This window comes from Hirundo rustica, chromosome Z (assembly GCF_015227805.2).
Source record: "Hirundo rustica isolate bHirRus1 chromosome Z, bHirRus1.pri.v3, whole genome shotgun sequence".
Taxonomy (NCBI): Eukaryota; Metazoa; Chordata; class Aves; order Passeriformes; family Hirundinidae; genus Hirundo; species Hirundo rustica.
In genome coordinates this window covers 180308-202645 of record NC_053488.1, presented here as the reverse complement: position 1 = coordinate 202645, position 22338 = coordinate 180308, and the positions used below count along the sequence as shown (strand labels likewise).

The 22338-nt window shown below is 51.1% G+C and overlaps 1 protein-coding gene across 2 annotated transcripts in view; it reads right to left on the bottom strand.

Annotated features, from left to right (window-relative positions):
• The window catches only part of WDR7 (WD repeat domain 7), a 38629-nt gene that overhangs the window by 1557 nt on the left and 14734 nt on the right, over positions 1–22338 (bottom strand). The window contains exons 17-27 of one of the 2 annotated variants that reach the window (XM_040089965.1): positions 21891–21971; positions 21216–21334; positions 20579–20702; positions 20173–20286; positions 15530–15751; positions 13412–13598; positions 10667–10784; positions 10149–10298; positions 9781–9863; positions 8104–8203; positions 664–768 (exon numbers count right to left, since the gene is read on the bottom strand). In XM_040089965.1, coding sequence (XP_039945899.1) covers positions 664–768; positions 8104–8203; positions 9781–9863; positions 10149–10298; positions 10667–10784; positions 13412–13598; positions 15530–15751; positions 20173–20286; positions 20579–20702; positions 21216–21334; positions 21891–21971 — 1403 coding nt within the window. The remainder of the gene's footprint in view (positions 1–663; positions 769–8103; positions 8204–9780; positions 9864–10148; positions 10299–10666; positions 10785–13411; positions 13599–15529; positions 15752–20172; positions 20287–20578; positions 20703–21215; positions 21335–21890; positions 21972–22338) is intronic. The other variant, XM_040089966.1, reaches the window with a different exon arrangement.

The window sequence follows — 22338 nt, the reverse complement described above, 5'->3', positions numbered from 1 at the left end:
TTCGGAGCTCAGCCAGTCCCACCCATCCATCCCCACTTCCCTCTCCAAGCTCTGTCTATCCCGGCCTTGGACCCTTGCTGGGTTCCACTCCTGGGAAAACAGGCTGAGCAGTGCCGGTGCCAGCTCCCAATTCTCAGAGCTAAGATCGCCCAGCCCAACCCTTCAGGACTCTCCGTCTCCCCACATGCACGGCAACCCCAGGATTCCTGTCCCCGGAACCCCTGGTAAAGCCCAGGGTGCGTTCACCGCCGCTGCCATGTCCTGAAATTCCAGCAGGCCGGTGTCCCAGCCAGCCCCTCTCGGCTCCCCTGGGCAGCAGCGGCGTGTCAGGGGTGTAAATCACCGCCCCGCTGACATTTCCACAATTTAAATCATCCTGAGTAATAACCCTTTTAAGATGACTAATGCGCCTGATTTTCCCGCATTAATAATCGTGCCAAACAGGGCACGGAAGGAAAAAAATCACCGGCGCACGAGGTCGCGTTTGAGAAGTACACCGAGGAGGGTTAACCCCTGGCGTTTGGGTGGGAAGGGATTTTAAGGATCACCTCATTCCACATCCCTTCCAGGAGTCCAGGCCCAAGCCAGCTGTGACCTCCTCCCCCTGCTGGAGCCATCAGCAGAATGAAGGGCACAGAGGGAGGGCTGCCAAGGCATCCTCACCTGCCAGAAGCAGAGGTGGCTGTCTGAGTTGGAGTACGTGGCGAGGTACCGGCCGTCGGGGGCAAAAGCCACGGCTGTGATGGCTCCTTTGTGGCCGTGGATGGTCTGGGAACAGGGGAGAGAACAGGAATGCGGGAGATCCGGGAGCTGCCAGCCCGAAAAACAGGAGCAGCCCATCGGAACATCTGCCCGGGGAGCCCTCTCCCGCAGCAGGACCCCCAAAAGGGATCAAATTTCATACCAAGCCGGTATTAAATCCGAGATGCCATGGGATTTTCTCCTGGAAAATCCCATTCCCTACTGGACTGGCATCAGCAGTGTTCCTGTGCCCATCCCCGGGTTATTAAAGCCCTGCTCAGCGTGTGCACCTGGAACGAGCCTGATGAATTAAGAACCCATACATTTATTAATTCACTCCTTGTGGAAAAGGTGAGCGACCCCAAATCCCTCTTTAATGGGATCCCCACAGTTAATTAGCTGATCCCACATTTAGTTCCATCCCACTCTTCAGCACTTAACAAACAGGGAATACTTGTCAATAAAATATGTTTTGGTGAGACCAAGGTGGAAATCAATAGGAGCAGCGCACTTGTTGCTCTTTTCACTCCTGGAATACGTTCCAAGAAGTACAAATCCTTCAGGGAATCCAGCTGCTTTGTTATTTAAAGGAAGTGCTTCTCTAATTGATGCTAATCCTTTCCAGCCAGGATTTTTCTGTGAGGAAGTGAAGCAAAGCCAGATCACTGCTGCTCATTCCAAATATTGCCAGTTCCCCCACGCAGCTGCTCAGCTCCGGAGCAGTTTTACGGACACACAGTGGAAATCCTGGGAAAATCTGTGTGATACCGGTTTGGAAATGTCTCAATCCTGTCCTCCAAGGACGGTGGGACCAGAGGCAGCTGCTCCCAGCTTCCCTCTGCCCAGGTTTTTAATGGGAGCTCCTGGGAGCCCACTGGTCTTCTGCACCTCCCCACTGCACCACAGGACACACTCGAGCTATTCCAACAATTCCAAGCCCAGTTTTTGGGAAAGTCTCAGTTGAACTGCAATATCCCACTAAAGGTGAAGTAAAAGCCCAGCACTGAATCAGTTTTATATTACTAAATGCAGATTTCAAACTGATAATGCCCTCCTGGAGATACCCACTAACATCTGATCCCCTTTGTTATCTGATATTTATCATTCCAGACGCCAGGGGTTCCTTAAATAAAAATCCCTGCAGTGCCAGGGAAGTGTCAGCTCCAAGGATACAAAACACCCAGGGACAGCCACTGGCAAGTGAAGGAGGTGACTCTGCAGCCCCTTCCTGGATGAGCCACGGATGAAAAGCCACGGAGAAGGGAAAATAAAAATCTTCTTAGCAAGCCTGTCAAAGGAATTCCCTATTTTGGAAGCAAGGTAATGGAAATCTCTGTTAACTCCCAGCTGTTTCGGCACCTTTAATCATTTAATGTAATAAATCAATTAATGAAAAACCCTTCATCTGTTATTGGGCACGTTTGGAAAAGGTCTCCGGCCCATCCAATTAAGGTTATACTCGGTAATTACCTTTTCTCTGAAATGTAGGGATGTGCTTTCCAGGCTTTCCTGCCTCACCTGGACGTGGGAATGCAGGTGGGCGTTGCAGGATAAACACCTTTCAAGCGCTACCCTAAAGAACAGCATCTTTTACTCTGTAATTAATTAAGCCAAGCCACGATTCATTGCAAATGGAATATTAAATCCTCCTCTGCCTTCCACATAAATCAAACTTTGCCAAGGCAGCCAGGGCCGAAATAAAATCAGCCCTGCACAATCCAATTAATGCTCGGATTGCTGGGATTTTAATTCTGGAAGGACCCAGGACCAAACATTATTGATTCCAGCCCAGGCTTAAAAGTAGTTTTTGCTTTGAAATAAACCCAAAATAACTTATGTTTCTCTTTAATCTTCCGGTGTAAATGACCCAGGTTTTAGGTACAAAAATTGCATGTATTTCTGAAATGCAGCTCTAAATATTTATGATGAATCCCAAGATTTAATCAATAAAAATGGAATATTTCAGAGTCTCTCCTTACAGACCCAAACACATTCCTAAAGGAAAAGAAGATAATGAAATAATCTGTCCTGAGGAATGAATTGGGGGAGTTGGGGTCAGACTCCAGCACTTGGCAAGAATTTACCTGGGGAAATATTAATATTTTCCCATCATCCCAAAATCAACCACCAGGTATCCTAAACTTCAGTTACCCGTAGCCTCTGTCTGCAGTCTGATTTTAGTGGTTGATTCAATCTGTAAAATCGCGTTTTATAGCATCAGTATCTTCCTGTGTTACTGTACCTTTCAGTGCAGGATTTCTAACTGAGTGCTAACAATTAGCAATCTTATCCAGAATATTAATAATTTGGTTGGAATTTGATATTATTTCCGTGTTTAACGGGGCAAACGGAGCTCGTGCTCGATGATACCTTAATCCTGTTGCCTAATCCTTTTCATCCTGTTATAAATTAATTAGAGTCGCAATTATTAATCCAAGGGGTTGGTTTTGGGCTAAACTGCGCTTAATCCCGTGTGTTTGGCTCGGGGCCGGGGGGGTTTCAAGCTGGGAAAACAAAGGGCTCCACATTCCCAGGTGGAGCTGCTGCTCCCGGAACTGTTTTCCAATTCCCCGTGAAGCATCAATTATCTTTATCAAATCCCGGGATCTCAAGGCAGCCCTGATCAAGATGGAGCCTCACCGGAGCAGCGCCTGCATCAAGGCCAGAGCCAGGGAAAAGCCAGGAAGGAATCGATAGTCATCATCATCGCACTTCGCTGCTGGAAGCTCCACCTCTTTTTTGGGAAGCTGCTCACGCTTAACCTTTGCCTCACCTGAGGTCTGGGGCTGCGTCTGAGCAGCGAGAGCACCCCGAATCCCGAAACCCACCAAACACCCCTTGGGTTAGCACAGCACCACCGCATCCCCCTGGGTTCCCAACGGGGAGACAAAACCCCGCTCAGGCCCCCGCCGGGGGAAATCACCAGCCAGTAGCTGGATGTTGGCAGGGAAGTGGCTTCCTGGGATCCAGAGGGAAGTGGGCTGAGATAAAACACCAGGATAAAATCACACATGGATCTCGTGGGGCAGCTGCAGCCGCAGCCTCTCCTGTGGGGCTGGAAAAGCCAGAGCCCCACGCTCAGTGTCCAGCTGGAAACACCCTGCACTCGGGGATTCCACAGGATCTGCTCCCGAGGCGCTGCAGAAAGCAGCGCGTGGGTAACACGGCAAACACCGCAGCTGTCCATTGCCAATGTTACAGCCAGCTTTAGCCGGATTTTTGAGGAATTCGGAGCTTCGGGATGGAGTTCCTAATGTCTGTGGGGGAATGGGTGAGGGGGAACATGGAGGGGGAATGAGTGAGGGGAAACATGGAGCAGGAATGTGTGAGGGGGAATGTGTGAAGGGGAACATGGAGCAGGAATGTGTGAGGGGGAATATGGAGCAGGAATGTGTGAGGGGGAACACGGAGCAGGAATATGTGAGGGGGAATGTGTGAGGGGGAACATGGAGCAGGAATATGGAGGGGAAATAGAGAGGAACAATGTGTGAGGGGGAATATGGAGCAGGAATATGTGAGGGGGAATGTGTGAGGGGGAACATGGAGCAGGAATATGGAGGGAAAATACAGAGGAACAATGTGTGAGGGAGAATATGGAGCAGGAATGTGTGAGGGGGAACATGGAGGAGCAATGTGTGAGGGGGAACATGGAGCAGGAATATGTGAGGGGGAATGTGTGAGGGGGTACATGGAGCAGGAATATGTGAGGGGGAATGTGTGAGGGGGAATGTGGAGCAGGAATATGTGAGGGGGAATGTGTGAGCGGGAATATTGAGCATGAATATGGAGGGAAAATATAGAGGAACAATGTGTGAGGGGGAATATGGAGCAGGAATGTGTGAGGGGGAACATGGAGCAGGAATATGTGAGGGGGAATGTGTGAGGGGGAATATGGAGGGGGAATATGGAGCAGGAATATGGAGGGAAAATATAGAGGAACAATGTGTGAGGGGAATATGGAGCAGGAATGTGTGAGGGGGAACATGGAGCAGGAATATGTGAGGGGGAATGTGTGAGGGGGAACATGGAGCAGGAATATGGAGGGGAAATACAGAGGAACAATGTGTGAGGGGGAATATGGAGCAGGAATATGTGAGGGGGAATGTGTGAGGGGGAACATGGAGCAGGAATATGGAGGGAAAATACAGAGGAACAATGTGTGAGGGAGAATATGGAGCAGGAATGTGTGAGGGGGAACATGGAGGAGCAATGTGTGAGGGGGAACATGGAGCAGGAATATGTGAGGGGGAATGTGTGAGGGGGTACATGGAGCAGGAATATGTGAGGGGGAATGTGTGAGGGGGAATGTGGAGCAGGAATATGTGAGGGGGAATGTGTGAGCGGGAATATTGAGCATGAATATGGAGGGAAAATATAGAGGAACAATGTGTGAGGGGGAATATGGAGCAGGAATGTGTGAGGGGGAACATGGAGCAGGAATATGTGAGGGGGAATGTGTGAGGGGGAATATGGAGGGGGAATATGGAGCAGGAATATGGAGGGAAAATATAGAGGAACAATGTGTGAGGGGAATATGGAGCAGGAATGTGTGAGGGGGAACATGGAGCAGGAATATGTGAGGGGGAATGTGTGAGGGGGATTATGGAGCAGGGATATGGAAGGGAAATACAGAGGAACAATGTGTGAGGGGGAATATGGAGCAGGAATATGGAGGGGAAATACAGAGGAACAATGTGTGAGGGAGAATACGGAGCAGGAATGTGTGAGGGGGAACATGGAGCAGGAATATGTGAGGGGGAATGTGTGAGGGGGAACGTGGAGCAGGAATATGGAGGGAAAATACAGAGGAACAATGTGTGAGGGGGAATATGGAGCAGGAATGTGTGAGGGGGAACATGGAGGAGCGATGTGTGAGGGGGAACATGGAGCAGGAATATGTGAGGGGGAATGTGTGAGGGGGAATGTGTGAGGGGGAACGTGGAGCAGGAATATGGAGGGGAAATACAGAGGAACAATGTGTGAGGGGGAACATGGAGCAGGAATATTGAGGTGAAATACAGAGGAACAATGTGTGAGGGGGAATATGGAGCAGGAATGTGTGAGGGGGAACATGGAGGAGCAATGTGTGAGGGGGAATATACAGGGGGAATATGTAAGAGAAATACGTGAGGGAGAATATGGAGGGAGAATGCGTGAGGGGGAATATGAGGGGGAATATAGAGGAGGAATGAGTGAGGGGGAATATGGAGCAGGAATATGGAAGAGGAATGTGTGAGGGGGAGCACGGAGGGAGAATGTGTGAGGGAGAATATGGAGCAGGAATGAGTGAGGGAGAATGTGTGAGGAGGAATATGGAGGGGGAATATGGAGCAGGAATATGGAGGAGGAATATGTGAGGGGGAATATGAGGGGGATCATGGAGGAGAAACGTGTGAGGGGAAATATTGAGGGGGAACGTGTGAGGGAGAATATGGAAGAGGAATGAGTGAGGGAGAATGTGTGAGGAGGAATATGGAGGGGGAATATGGAGGAGGAATATGTGTGGGGCAATATGGAGGAACAATGTGTGAGGGGGAATATGGAGGAGGAATGTGTGAGGGGGAATATTGAGGAGGAATGTGTGAGGGGGAATATTGAGGGGGAATGTGTGAGGGGGAACATGGAGCAGGAATATGGAGGGGAACTATGAGCGGGAATATGGAGCGGGAATGTGGAAGAGAAATATATGAGGGGGAACATGGAGGAGCAACGTGTGAGGGGGAATACGAAGGAGGAATGTGTGAGGGGGAACATGGAGCAGGAATGTGTGAGAGGGAGTATGAGGGGGAATATAGAGGACGCATATGTGAGGGGGAATGTAGAGCAGGAATATAGAAGAGGAATATGTGAAGGAGAATATGGAGCAGGAATGAGTGAGGGAGAATGTGTGAGGGGGAATATGGAGGAGAAATGACTGAGGGGAAATATGGAGGGGGAACGTGTGAGGGAGAATGTGTGAGGGGGAACATGAAGGAGGAACATGGAGGAGAACATAGAAGGCTGTCGCGGCTGTGCAGGACAGAACCTAAGGACACGGATCCTTCTTGGAATGGGGGACAAAGGCGTGTCCCAGGTGTCTCCCGGAGGGAGAAGCTCTCTCGGAGTGCTCCAGCAGGCTGTGGTGAGTGCCATGGAGACGGGGTGAGAACGCGGGGCCAGCGGCTGCGGGTCAATACCTCCCGGGGACCGCATGCAATAATCAACAGCCCGGCCCTGGGATCCCTGGGAGCTGCCAGCAGCTGAAGGACAAATCAATAGCGCCATGGGAAGGGCACTGCCCGGCGCCCAGAGCTGCCAGAACCCCGCGGGGCTGAGCGCCCGCGTCCCACACGGGAACAGCAGCAACCCAGGGAGGGGCTCAGTTCACAGGAGGAGAAACAGCCTGCTTTTGATACTGCACTGTGGGAACACAGATTGTGGTGTGTGCATTTGGGAACAGCCATAATGCCATCTACTCATACAGTGCGTGTTACCGAGGGGAAACCCCGTCCCAGATAAATCCTGGTTTTTGTTAAAGTGGGGGAGGTTTGATATCCATCATGCTGGTGGTCACACCGACCAGTCAGTTCCTACAGCTGCCTTTCTTAAAAAAAATAAAATTACCTGGAATGGGGAAAAAGAAACCCAAACCCAAAATGCTTTTCAGGATCCCAAAACCCCTCAAAGGAAAGGAAATGACAACCCTGAGCTTTTCCCAATGACACAGCTTTTTCAGCTGTACCATCCTCGAGTTATTCCATGCTTTTGAGCAGCCAGAAAAATCTGCAGTTGGGAGAAGTTACACGTAAAATCAATCTGTATCCAATAGATGGTGTTGCCACACAGTAACTTACCTGGAAAACTTTTGTATCTCATGAATGATAATTAAACCTGTAAAGGACCTGGCCTAACTATCCTGGGGCTTCCTCTGGTCACCCCCAGCTCTCTTTTCCAGTTAATGTGGAAGGTTATCAAGAAAAGTAAGGAACCAAGTGCTGTGAATATTCCCCAGAGTAACTAACTAGGAATTTTTGAGGAAATAACTCCCAAACTTTCCGATCAGGAGATAAGCCTGAGCTTTTCCTTATTAATCCAGTCCCAGTGAATGGAGCCAGCAGGGTTCAGTCCTTTAGCCCTTCATTAAACCACGGATCCCATGGGTGTTCAGCACAGTGTTCCAGCGGCTCAGCACTCAGGAGAGGCAGAGCTCTGGGCAGGAATTCCAGGCTCTCCTTCCCTGGCTCTGTGCTGCCAGCAGCTCCCAGGTGGGAAGGGATGGGATGGGATGGGATGGGATGGGATGGGATGGGATGGGATGGGATGGGATGGGATGGGATGGGATGGGATGGGATGGGATGAAGAGGAACTCCAGGCACCCCTTACCTGGCACTTGCCAGTGCGGATGTCGTAGAGCGCCACGGAGCCGTGCCGAGCTCCCACGGCGATGCGGTGGCTGCGCTCGTAGTAACTCACCATGTAGAACCTGAGGGCAGCAGGAAAAACGAGGTGAGACTGGGAATTAAACCCATTTAGGATCCCACTGTGTAATGAGTTAAGGGCTGGAGCAGAGGTTTGATTTCAAAATTCACTCGCTGCCGGTTTAACACTTGGCGTTCCACAAAAGCAACCGATGTTACCGTGGGGTGTGATCAGATTTATTTCTTTGGGAATAGTCTGGGATGATCACCAGGTCCCTGGATTGTTGCACACCGGCACGGGTGGATCTTCTTTGTGCTCGGTAAAGCTGGGAGTCCAATGTTAAAGTGCCCACACGGAAAGGAAGGGAAGGGGAAGGAGAAATGAGCAAACTCATCCATTGTTGATGAAAGAAAAAGGAAGAGGACAATTCACCATCAAACACTCTCTACTGCAATAACACCCTTGGGGTAAAGCCTGCAGTACGCCTGTGGCATTTAATGGAATTCCTGCAAAATCCAAGGAATTTCAACACCCTGAAACCCAGGAGACACTAAAACCTCATTGCAAATTCAAACCCTTGGGGATATCACTGCCTTATCACAGGGACACTGCCTTATCACAGGACTGTCAAAGGACAGACTGCAATTCTGCAGGTGAACTTTCCTCTACCAAAATCTGCCAGGAATGCCTGGAATCAGTCTCACAAAACACACTGCTGAGCACATTTAGGGCTTCAGACAGCCCATCTTTCACACTTCTCCTCCTCTTCCTCGGGACCCCCAGTGCCACAGCAACTGCTGCCAGCAGGTACGAGACACGCTCTGCGCCGCAGGACGGCAGCTGGGAAGGAGAGAGGGATGAAACACGGGGAAAAACCAGTGAGGAACAGAAGAGAAGGAGGAAAAACCCCAGGATTTGTGTGGGGAAAAGGGAAAGTGCAGCTTTGCATCCCGATGTGTCCTTCCCATTCCTTGGATCCCAGGAAGAGGAGCTGCAGCCCGGGATGATTCTGGCACACACGTTACCCCACAGCATAAGGAACAGGATATGGGAGGGATTAACCCCGGGATGCTGCTCCAGGGCTTCCCCTGGGAACCCCTCCGGAGATTTGCCCACGTGCTACGACCTGATGGCAATTTCCCCCGGGCTCTGCAATGCCGTCGCCGGGCGCTGGATCATTTTTACATCGGCTATAACCAGGAAATATTACCAGCAATTGCAGGGAATTTGAAAATACTGCAGCGCTATAAATATACACAGGGATAGGGAGACTGGGAGCTAATTCCCACTTATCCTGCCCTTTATGTTTTAAGGGAAGCCACTTAAAGCATCAGGAAGGAGGAAGATCATCTCCATCAGGATCCAACCTGGCAATAGGATAACTGTTCTTTCCTTGAAACTATTCAATATTTTAATAGGTTATTAAATTCAAGTGTAATGGCCGGCAGGTGATTATTAGAATTTATTGGCTGGACCAGTTTAAGAGGATGACTGGGATACTGGAAACGCTTCCCTTTTATCAATCCCTTTTATTCACTCTTTGTGGTGTCACCTGAAAGGCTGTTTCACTCCTCATTAGGAAACACATCCTGCCGCTGATCCTACAGTTTACCTCACAGCATTCCCAGAGGAAGGGCTCACCTGCAGATGGCTGGGAAACATTCCTGAAGCCCCTTCTTCTTAACCAAAGATCCTTCCAGGCAGTACATGATGATGTCCATCACCTTGGGAACAAAAACTACCATCAGCTGACGATCTGTGTTTTACCTTCCCTAATTAAACTTCTGGAAGTCACCCCCTTGGGTGGGCAGGGACACCTTCCAGTAGATCAGGTTGTTCCCAGCCGTGTCCCACCTGGCTTTGACCTTTTGCTGAGGGTGTTCTCCCCAACAACACGATTCGTTTGACGCGATTTCAAATTTAAATAACGAACTCGCTGCAAAGCCGATCCTCTCCACACCCGGAGTCCCTGTGGAAAGCAGTGGAGCAGCACCCACGGCTGGCCTCACCTCCACCAGCAGGTCCACGACATCGGCCGGCATCTTCTCGATGAGGATCTCGATGACCCTGAGGATCTCTCCCTTGGCGCGGGCCAGCGTGGTGGTGTGGATGTTCTGCTGCGACTGCGTGTTGGCCGCCAGCGCCGTGTGTCTGTGCACCTGCGGGCAGTGCCGACACGGGCCAGTGAAAAACCTGGCAACACCGAGCAACTCGGGGACAAAGGGCTCAAACCACGCGAGAGCTCAGGAACCAAACAAACGCGTGCCACAGAACCCCCTCGGAAAAGGAGGAAACCCAAATCCCACTGGGAACAATGCCAGCCACTGCCGAGCGCCCTGCTCCCATTCCCATTCCCGGTTTGGGGCCAGCCCAACACCTTGGAGAACATCTTCCAGACCGGGAGCTCAGCCTGGAATCCAGCACCTCCCGCTCAGGGCCGAGCCCCCTCCGCACACCCAGCTCCCGTGTGTGGGCGCTGCTCTCCCCCCGGCCCCCAGCGAGCCGTGCCCGGCCCGGGCTGCCTCACCTCCTTGGCGATGGTGGTGATGAAGGCGGGCGGGCGGGCGGTGGCGATGAGGGACAGCGCGTGGCGAGCGGAGCGCGCCGAGTCGGCCGCGGGGCTGAGGGGCAGCCCCATTGTGATGCTAAACGGGAGCCACACAAAGGCAGGCGCGGAGGAGAGCAGAAATATAGAGTGAAAAGATTAGACCCGGCTTATAATGTCAGTTCAAGGTCAGCGGGAGCGCTCCGGCAGTTCCAATATAATGGACTCCCAACAAAGAGCGGTGATTAGGAGTCAGGGTGTTCCAGCATCAACCCCAAATCGAATAATTAACCATGAAGATTGAAAACAGTAAGTGCATCTGTCCGAAGTGGGCAAAAGGCCTTGTTAACAAATTATCTGTACGTGCTGAATACATATCACCCCACGGAGGCCCGGGCGAGCCCGCAGCGTCTTCCCGAGGATTTATGGTTTGGTCTTTTACAGTATTTGAAACACGGCCTGAAAAATCCCCCAGCCAGAGTAATTCTCTTTAATTCAAGGCTTTGACTTGCCGTGACAAAATAAAAGCAAAAAGCAGTAAGGTGCTAAGTACCCGGTAACTGCAAAAATAAAATTTCTACGTGCCCTGCACGTTATCCAAGAATTCCCCAAAATGTACAAACGTTGAATCACGGGCTGGTTTGCATTGGAAGGGGTTTTAAGGATCACCTATTCCATTCCCTTCCACCCTCCTAGGGTGCTGCAAGCCCTGTCCAACCCGGCCAGGACACTGCCAGGGACAGGGCAGGCACATATTTTTCTGGATAACCTGTGGAAGGGGTTCCTCCTTCTTCCCTGTGCTCTTTGACTGACTTTTTTTTTTTTTGCTGGGAAGAGAATGGCAGAGTTTCAAATCCCAACCAGTTTATTTTCCTTTCCCACCCCTCCCCATCACTGCACAAATTAAAACCCCTGAATGTGAAACTAAATAAAGTCTCTTCCATAAGGTGATGTCCCCACGGGCTTTTCCTTGGAAAACCACATCCAAATGTAACTTCCAAACTCCTGTCCATGTGTTCCATGAAGAGGGGATAAGCCAGCACCTTAACTTTTGGAGGGTTCCCAAAGCCAGCAGCGCTTTTCCTTACAGGATGTTTGGCAAAGTGTGCATTTCCCTGGAAAGCAGCAGGCTTTCAGTGAATCCCTGTGCTTGGCAGGATGTGGGGAGTGCCAGAGGATGGGAATGGCATTCTGCAGCCAGGACAGAAACATCCAGCCCATCCTGTCCCACCAGGTGGGACTGCTCCAAGGCACTGATGAGAACTGGGATTGATCCGGAGGTGATTTGCTAATTTTAGATCGTAACGGTGCCCAGAGAAGTGTGCCTGCCCCATCCCTGGAATGTTCCAGGCCAGGCTGGACGGGACTCGGAGCAAGCTGGACAAGTGGAAGGTGTTCCTGCCCGTGGCAGGGAGTGGAATGGGATCAGCCTTAAAATACCCCAAAATCCAAACCACTCCATGAAAATCTGTAAGAAATCTAGCTTAATTCCAAAGGCAAAACCACAGCCAGAAACTGTTCCTCTCAACATCCCAGCCAAGACATCAAAGCCTAAAAATGCTGGGAAAACAACTCCTCACCCTCACGACCGAGCAGTTTCCCTTGGCATAGCCTAACTTTCGGGAACTGGGCAAGCGAGGGAGCTCCAAACACCCGAGTTTTGCCTAACAGCTCGGATATTCCCTCCATTCAGCAAGGAGAAAAGAAACCCACTCGTTTTCCCGGTCAATAAACGTGATTTCTTCTTTTCTATCTACAAGCAGAAGCTTGACATAAAAGCTCTTTAATAAAACCTCCGGGAGAGGCGCCGGCAGCTGTGTGCCGTTATTGTGTCCGCGGCAAATCCGGCACAAAGCGGGAGCTCAGCGGGGCTCCGGCAGGGTGAGATCCACACTTAACCCCTGCACACATTGTTGCTCCATTTCTTCCCCTCTCCCTCCGTCCCGGATCTGTCAGGAACGTAACAGGCCGTTTTCAATCTAAATCTCGTTATGGATTAATAAGCAAACGCTTTTGCGCTTATTATGCAATTTATCACAAGGAAAATTGCGCCGGGCTCCTCGAGGCTCCACGCTGATCCCTTCATTTATTCCCCGCTCTTTGGGGGGAGAGCCAGACTAATCTTCCTGACAGCTAAGGAGGGAGTCACAGCGGCAAAAGGACCTGCTGAAGAACTCTGGTCGCTCGGGGCCCAGGAGCTGGGATCTGCTAGAGCGGGGCACAGGAGGGGCTTTGGGAAGGGAGAAGGTGCTGCTGCCTCCCGTCACACTACAAGGAATGCCCGGAGTTCCCACAAAAACCAACAGTAATCCGATTTGTCCGTATTCCTCCTGCCAACATGGGGCGAGGATTCGTTCTTTCTACGTTGAGGGAATGAAAACTTACATAAAAAGGGTGACATCTACCTTAGGATAACGTCAGATGCCTCAACACGGATGGACCTGGAAGCACATTTCTGGGATTAAAGCAGCTCCTTATGGCAGGCGCCGCTTAAATTCTGTGCTTGCCAAGGCACATTTCACGGGATCAGGGACCGGCGTGGGTGGAAAGGAACCCTAAGGATGTCACGGGCAGGGGACACCTTCCACTAGCACATCCTGCTCCAGCCCGGCCTTGGACGCTTCCAGGGATGGGAAACAGCGTCTCTGGGAATGCCACTCCTGCCCACCCTCACAGGCACCCTCTGTCCCACCCGGAGGCCGCTCCTCCCTGCCCGGCGGTACGCACTTGGCCAGCTGCCTCTCGGCGTCGGCGCAGAGCTCCAGCAGCCCCATCAGCACGGCCGACACGTCCATGTAGGGCTCCCAGACGGTGAAGCCGCGGCCGATGAGGTCGATGGCGGTCCTGCGGACGGTGCTGTGCGCCGGCAGCCGCGCGCTGGGCGGCTGCAGCAGCAGGAACGTCAGCGCCTTGCCTGCGGGGAGGGCACGGGGCGCGTCAGGACCGGGGCACGGCCGGGAGGGAGCACGGTGCCGCCCCGAGACACCCTCCGGGCGCTGCCGGATCTCAAACGCAACGCCGTCCCTTCCCTACAAATAACAGCAAATGGATTGGGGGGGGATAAAGAGAAGCAGTTTCTGAGAAACGCACCAAACAGCTTCGCCAAGCCTCAGGCCCTCAGTCCTGCACGTTTTGGAAATGCTCGTTCAGATTTCATTTAACAGCCTTAAACGATTTGGGGTTTTTAAAAATCAAAGCAATTACGTGCGCGTAAACGGAGGAGGGCTGAGCCGAGAATTTATCGTTATCTCTCCATCGTTATTTATTACCCCTCAGCGCTGTTTCTTGTGGTGAAGATAATTACTGATTTTATCAGGCTTTTCTTCAACTGTCCTCAACAAGTCGCTTGTTTTGTTTATTTAACGAGCCTCCTGCTGTTCTTCGGACCCAGAAAAAAGCCGTCGGAGTTTTTCCAGTTGATTCACACCAACCGATCCCAGCCCGTGTGAAACAACCCCCAAAATTCCTTGCTGTCGTGCCTGCAGGTCGATTTTACACCTCAGAACTTTACTCAAACCCTGCCTCCTCAGCACCCCTCCGATAAAGCTCTGCCACTCTCCCCCCAGCAGCACCAGCACCAGCTGGACCGACCCAGAGTCCCGGTGCCCGGCCGGCACATCCTTGTTTAAAGCCTCTCCTCGGCTTCACCCGAAGAATTAATATTGACAAAAACATCCCGGCGCTAATGAGTTGTTCGTTAGGGCAATAAACATGTCACATTAGAGTCAGCGCAGCCAGCAGGTAATTAGCCCTGGAAAAGCTCGGCACAGCGGGGCTGGAATATCCCGGGATGACGATGAGGATTTGCGGCTGCCCCTTGAGAGCAAAATTGAGGATGCAATTCCTCGGGCAGCCCCGGAGCTCAGGGAATGCCGTTCCTACACGGAGCGGTGCGGAAATGGGATTTTATTCCATTTCATCCCGCACTGGCACGTTTGCTCCTCGCCATCGCTCCATTAACCCAGATGTGCCCCAGTGCTGAATTTATCACTTCTTTGCACTGCACAGAAGCCAGAGACTCCCAAAATGTCTCTCCTTGCGGAATGTCCGCGAGCGCACGGCTCCAGGCAGCCTCGTTATCCCCGGTTTGCCAATGGATTTTAAAAAATGAAATTATTTGCTGGGGAAAATCAATAGCTCGGGCAGGAATGAGACACTGAGAGCTCTGATCAAGATCCAACTGAATCCAAATGATGGACTCCAAGAGCAGGATTTAACTTGATTGTGACCTCTCTAGATAATTTTTGCCCCCTGACTGTCCACAGAGAGACAGAAATTTGGAGAGCTGGGTCACAACTCTGTATCCCTTCACCTCTCTCTGCCCCTGGCCCAGTGGATTTTTAGTCTTTTGTTTTTATTCCAGATCTCTCACGCATCAAATCAAGATATTTTCAGACCTAAATTAAAACTAGAGGGTTTTTTTTTAACTCTGTAACCGCAGCATCAGCTGCAGTTTTGGGGGGCACGAAGGGCATCTGCAGCCAGCAGTTCCCGGGGTGGCATTTTAGCACGGAACAGCTCCAGGAACGGGCCCTGAGAGTCCCGGGGATTAATGCAGGAGCACTTCTAGAGAATTCCACGCTCTCCAGCAGGCACGCAGCCAGAGCTCCACACCACTGGAAGGCAGAGGAACCGCCCCTGCATTCCCTGGCTTGTCCTGGGCCAGGCAGGGCTCAGAGCAGCCTGGGCCACCCACGGGACAAATAACCAAGCATGAATGGAACAATCACAGCGCCAGCACTCCGCTTTGCCCGGCAGAACCCCAGCGGCAATCCCTCGAGCGTCCCCCTCCCCGAACGCCGCTCTCCCCCACGCGGACCCTCAGCATCCCCCGGGAATACTCACAGGTGTGCCTGGCCAGGGAATAGTTGGATCCAGCGCTGGTGAGGCCGAACCCCTCGGGAATCTGGCTGGAGCTGCGGGGCCGGGCGAGCAGCTTGGGCGGCTCGATCTCGGCGCCGAACTCGGCACCGATGACGCCCAGCAGCACGATGGCCGTGGCCTGCTTGCGCCGCTCCTCGTAGGATGTGGACGCCTTCTTGGGCTGGGGGAGGCCCGACAGGCAGCCTGGAGCACAGGGAGAAGCCCAAAGGAAGGGGGGATGTCAGAGGACAAACCGAAAAACGAAACAGCAGGGAAGGCGACGCGCGACTCTGCCGCCAGCGGGATTTGCGGGCACGGAGATGATCCCGCTCAGCTCTAAAAACGAGTCAAAGTATCGCCTCAAAACCTGCCAAGAACTCATGGTGGGGAAAAAACACCAGAAAACTCCCTGATTTCCAGGTTTGTTTGCTCGGTGACAGCAGATCCACGGGGTTCTAAGTTTATCTGGCCATGTTTGGGCTGCTGTTTGTTCACTTCCAGTTGATGAGTTGCTATTTTTCCTGGATTTAAAAAATGTTTATTTTCTAGAGTAAGTTCTTTGCATTACGTATATGGGATCCGTCAGCACACCCAGCTTCCTGTTAAATTTTGGGGTGACAGCACACAACCAAACTGATATTTTCACACAGTAAAAGGCGACCTACAAAACCATTAATGAATCACGAATTTTACCTGAAAGCGAAATACGTGCTGTTATTTTAACACAGCCCAGGGATTCTGAATTGCACTAAGCAGAGGAGGTCTCTCTGTCTGGAACAAAACCCCCAAATCTTAGAAGAAATTACTGGAAGCAATCAAGTCCACTCTTCCCTAGGTGTTATTTTCCAGCACCCTGGGAAATTTCCCAACCACTGATCCTACAAAAATAAGGAACTTTTAACCCTTCCCGGTGCAGAGTTGGGAGGCATCACCTGTGGATTAACGAGGGGTGGGTTAATGAATGTCTCTGTTAATGACCTCCACGGGGCTCCAGAGGAAAAGGAGGAAGCGAACCAAACATTAGGAGCTGTGGTCAGGCAACCCCGCCGGCCAAAAGGGAGAGGAAAACAAGGGAAAGCTTAACAATGGGCAGGGAGGGGAAAAAAAGGGCAAAAAAAATCAATAGTGACTGCCTTTGGAGGAAGAAGGATGAAAAGGGGCTGGAACAAAGCAGGGAAGGGAACAGCTGGAATTGTGCAACAGCCTCGGTGACATCTGTGTGTGTCCCACTGGATGTGACACCCCTGGGTTGTTTATCCTGCTCCAGGTGCTCAGGACACACAGGAGTGGGGCTGAACCAGCCCCCAACCCCTCTCCAGGATGGTTTATTCTGCTCCAGGTGCTCAGGACACACAGGAGTGGGGCTGAACCAGCCCCCAACCCCTCTCCAGGATGGTTTATCCTGCTCCAGGTGCTCAGGACACACAGGAGCGGGGCTGAACCAGCCCCAAACCCCTCTCCAGGATGGTTTATCCTGCTCCAGGCTCCCTGAGCACAGGCCTGGCTGCAGACCTGAGCTCTCCAGGAGCAGGGGCGCAGCAGATGCTGGAGCAGGGCTGTGGGATGCGGATCAATAGCCAGAGCCCGACCCCACTCCGGCCGGGAAGAAAGGAAAAGCCAACACGTGTGCTGCTTCCAGGAGGAAATTACACACGGCAGGGGCTCCCCCACACCCAGGGATGACAGCAGTTAACCCTTCCCTACATCCCCGAGGAGCATCCTTCGGGATTTTAAGGATCACCTCGTCCCTCAGCCCCGTCCGACCTGGCTTTGGACACTTCCAGGGATGGGCAAATCTCAAGCTCTCCAGCCAACAGAATCTGTATTAAGAGAAGTCTTACATATCAACCTGGAATGGCAAAAAAATTCTTTCTGGGAATTCCCAAGCTCCCCCTCTCCCTGGCCCTCATCCACTGTTTTCCACTGGGAACGCTCCTTCCTGCTGCCAGGACATCGCTCTTTGTTAACCCCACAAGAAATTCCGACCAGGACAGGGTGGGAAAGATCCACAGCATTCTGTTGGCAACCTGGAAAGGGACAGCTCGAGCCTCACAAACTGAGGGAAGGACTTTCTGCCCCAAAATCCCCTCAAACCTACCAAAACGCCGAGAAATTAAAAACCAACCAGCCAAACCCCTCAAATACAGCAAAATCCCGACTGTCACCCTGGAGAGCTCTGGATAGGGAAAAAACCTGCTTAAATAGAGGGGGATGAAAGCTCCTTAATATTTGATTTGCTTCAGGGGTTCTTTTTTTGGTGGTGTTTTTTATTTCAGTTACACGGGGAAGCCCCCAGTTAACGGGAAGGATTCTCCCCCAGGAAACTGCCGGGCAGGATTTGTGCTGCAGTAACGCCTGGCAGAGGAGCCCTCTCATCTGGCCGTGCAAATTTGGCGTTTTCCCCCCGCGCCTCCCTTTAATCACGGCACGGGCTGACACGCAGATCCATTTTCCTGACAGGACGCTTGATCACCCTATCACGGGCAGAAAATGAATAACCTCCAGCAGGTCTGCGTGGAAAACAGAAGCTGCACCGCCGGAAGGACAAAAACAAAACAAAAAAACCCCACAAAAAACCCGTGGGGATTTTAGCTGGAAAAATCCCTGCTCGGGGTGGAGACGACACTTCGGAGCTCTCAGCCACCTTTAATTGGCTTTGCACACTTCTGGGGGAAAACTCACGGCAGCCCGGCTCACAATAAAAGGATTAAAGTTCTCCAGGTTGAACTGGTGGAGGGAAGCGATGGATTTGGGTAAAGATTTGGGTTAAGGAGAGAGTCTCTCCAAAGAAATCCCAGGTGAAAAGAGCATCTAGGAATCCCAGGGACCACAAGGAAAACGGGGAAATCTTTTATAAAACCCATCCCTGAGCTCCTGCTGCTAAAAGCCTCTGGAATCGCTCGGAAGCGGGGCCATTCCTACACCCACAGCTCCCTCAGCTGGCCCAGCAGAGAAGGGCCCTGCGAGCCTGCCAAGATTCGACACCAAGAGGAATTTTGGGAATTTCTCCCCAGCAGCCCATCCTGGAAAAGCGTGGGGAGCTAAGGAGCCCTTCCCTGTGCCTGGGGATTCTGACATCCAGGAGCTCCCCGTTGGGATGAGGGAGAACCAAACCCAGATATCAGCCAGGACACAACAACTTCTCACCAATCTTTTCCTTATTCCCAGGATGGAGCCCAGAAACTGGGAAACATCAACCTGAACCCACAGTGCAGATGATCCTGCTGGAATCCCATTTTCCCGAAGAAGCAGCGCTCCAGTGCCAGGACAGGTAGGACTGCTGTGTTTGCTGCCAAGTTTCTTATTCATGAATTATTAATCCTTATTAACAGCTTATCAAATCCTGTTAAAAATATCCTGTCTGCCACAATAATTCAGTGCCAGTCACTCACTTCTAATTAAAAAAAAAACATTGTGTCAGTACAGTCAGCGCCCTGGAATATCTGGAGTTCTAAACTGGGAGCAATTTAATGGCAGAGCTCTTTAAAGTGCTGGCAGTTGTCAGGCGTGATTAGAAATTACAGCTTAATTTCCTTAATTGCAGGTAGAAGCTGTGCTTCTCCACACACAAAATGAGCGTTCCCCCTGCAGTTGCCTTTCATGAGGGGATATTTCACATCTGGGAACACAAAATGGGTGAGGACGCTGCAGCCTCTTCCAGGGAAAAGAAGCAGAGACAAAATGGACTCTGTGCTGCTCGCAGGGGGAATATCAGGCACCTCTGAGCCAGGTTTTCAAGCTCCAGCCATCAAAATTTCCCTCACAGGGGACACTTAAGGGACGATAACCCCAATTTTGTTAAGATCTGTTTATTGCTACCAGGATCCCAATATAAAGAGCCTTGAATCATCTGTAACTCTTAAATAAACTGGATTTAAACTGTAGCAACAACTTCCCAACAGGATCATTCACCAAATTCCCAAATTCTGACTGCTGGAGCCAGGAGAATTTATGCCCAGCTGGGGAAAACACTGCTGTGCACGTGTGAATCAATGAAATAAAACATCTGTTCTGGTTTTAGCCACCCAAAAAAGCCTTTTGGGCGTTCAAAGGAGATGTGAGGACTGACCGAATTCTCTAAATAACTTCTGAAGAGCCACTGGAGTGCATTAGGGATTCCCAGTGAAATCCTTAGGCAGCTCAGCTGAAAGGTTTCCCTCTCCCTAAGTTCTGAGGTGCAAATGATCTTTTTAAGAAGTGATCTCGATAACTGGAAGCTTTTGAGGAAGCCCAAGCTGGAGAAGAGCCAATTGAGCAGCACACACCAGCAATCCCATCAGCAAATACTGATCCTAGTGGGACCAGGAGGGAAAGGAACTGAGCTGAAGTTGTCTCAAAACTCTTATTTTTCCCTCTGTTTTCCCAGTGCAAACCTCACTGTATTCCCACTGAACCCAAAATTCAGGATGCAGTACCCTCAAACCACATCTTCTAGGATCAGTTGTCTAAGGAGCAATTATAAAGAATTATGAAGAGCTCATAGCCTTTATTTCTGAAGAAGTGTTGTTGCTTGTGGGCAGATCCGAGAGCCCCGAATGTATGAAAATAGCCTGAAATATCATTAAAATAACATTAAAACAACCCAAATGAACTCTCCTGACGACATCAACCACCCGAATGCTCACCTGCTGCAATGTCATCGTCCACCAGGTCGTGCTCCTCCTCCTGCACTTTGGGTTCTGCTCCTGAGGGATCCGGGCTGGCAGTGGCCGTCTGAAGGGCTTCCGTGGTCACCCCAGCTGCAGGGAACAACCCAGCACCCCCAAATCAGGGATCGGGGGAAAACAATTCCCTGATCCCTGCCACAGCTAAACCCCGTCTCACTCCTTCAACTCCTGCCTCGCATGGGGCTCCTTCAACTCCAGCCTGGCACAACCTCATGTAGGAACAGCAAAATGCGACGTTTGTTTGGCTTTTTGGGGCTAAAGTGGATTATTGCCTGTCCCTCAAACTCAAACCCATCCTAACACCCACGGAAGACCCAAATCCCCCAGTTTGCCCCAGTTTCCCCGGCGAGGGGCAGCTCCTTACGGGAGATGACGCTGTCCATGTACTGGGGCAGGTACGGAGCCCAGGTGTCGATGGTCTCCTTGCGCCCCGCCTGCTCGATCCTGCGCAGCTCGGCCAGCAGCAGCGCCTGCGCCGCCTCCCGCACCTGCACGGAGCCAGGGAACAGCACACGCACAGCTCACGGGGCTCGGCGGCACCGGGAGCCCCCGGAACTCCGCACGGGAGCCTCCAACCCCGGAATCCCGCACGGGAACGTCCCCGGAGCCGCGGGGAAAGAATCGTGTGGGGGGTTTGGGTTTTTTTTGTGCCAAGGGAAAATTTAATGGATTTGTAAAGGAATTCTCAAAGGGTGGCTGAAGGCTCACGTAGTTTGGAAGCTCTGAGATAGAAAATGCACTGCTTAGAAAGGCCAGGGGATGGGAGAGGCGTTGTTGAGAGAGAAACAGAACTGGAAACAAGTTTCAAATGACCTCATGGATAGAGCAGATATCTTGAAAAACCAGAATGATGGAAGATATACTGAGGGTATTTTTAGATGATTGGCCTAGAAGCACTAGCAGCAAAAGCTGACAGGCCAAAAAACGCTTATTAATTAGGAAATAGTCTGGTTTCTGACACACCAACCCCCGAAAGAGAAGAGCAGCAGGGCTGAACTGACCTCCAGGCAGCGATCCTGCCAGCGCCGCGCCAGCATCTCCAGGAGAGGAGGGCGGAATTTCTCCAGCCCCAGCAGGTCCGGGAGCATCACGCAGTGCATGGCAGCCAGCTGGCTCCAGCCTGGGAAAACACAGGAGTGAACACCGATTGATGGTGACATTTCAGAAACGAATTACAGCAAGCCCCTCGCAGTCGGCCCCTCCAGGACCGCACGGGCTTTTCTGGGCCGATTTAGAGTTATGCAAATATAGCCCGGCACCGTTTGCCTGCTCACCTCAGTTTCCACCTGAATCTTTATTTTATAACAGGTGAATTCCTACACAGGGTGTGTGCAGGTAAAGCCAGGACAGAAACACGGAGTTCAAATAACACAGCGTGTCAAAATGGGTGTGAAGCGCTCCATATCCTATGAAACACGTGTCCAATGTGTTCAGGACATTCTATAATCCTCCTTAACTAAAAATATTACATCCAGTATTAGGTTCAAATCTCCACCCACACCGAAACCCAGATTTAAGCAGTGTGAAACTGCTTTTTTTTGTTTTGTTTTTTCAGGGAACCCTACCCCAGGTACCCGGTGCTCAAGGAAGAACTGCTTTGGAAATCAAACAAAAATAACAATGAGGAAGGATTTCAGCTGAAGTAAAGAGTAAGTAGAGAAGTGAGGAAGGAATACCTTCGTTGACTAAGAAACAGGAATGGAAAGCAGAAGTGTCAGAGTGCCCAGATTCCGTGCTGGAAGCAGCAGCAGGAGCAACTTGCAGAGGAAAGAAGAAGAAATAAAAGAGAGAGAAAAAAAAAAAAAAGAGGGAAGTGAGGAGAGCGGCAGCAGAAAAACGGATTAGTATCACTGGAGAATGGAAAACAAGAGGAGGCTGGGATGATCTTCAACTGAAATGTTCAACTTAAAAATAATACTTGGCCCCAAAATAACAATCAACTCAAAATAATGTTCAGCTCTAAAATGATATTGAACTTGTTGTCAAAGAAGGAAGAGGCAGACAGGAAGCTGCAGAGGGACATGGAGAGAGGAAGAGAAACTGGGATGTTTTGAAAAGACCGAAGCACGTCTAAATCAAGTAATTTTAAATATGATTTTAGCCAGGGGGGATCGGTTTCACTCC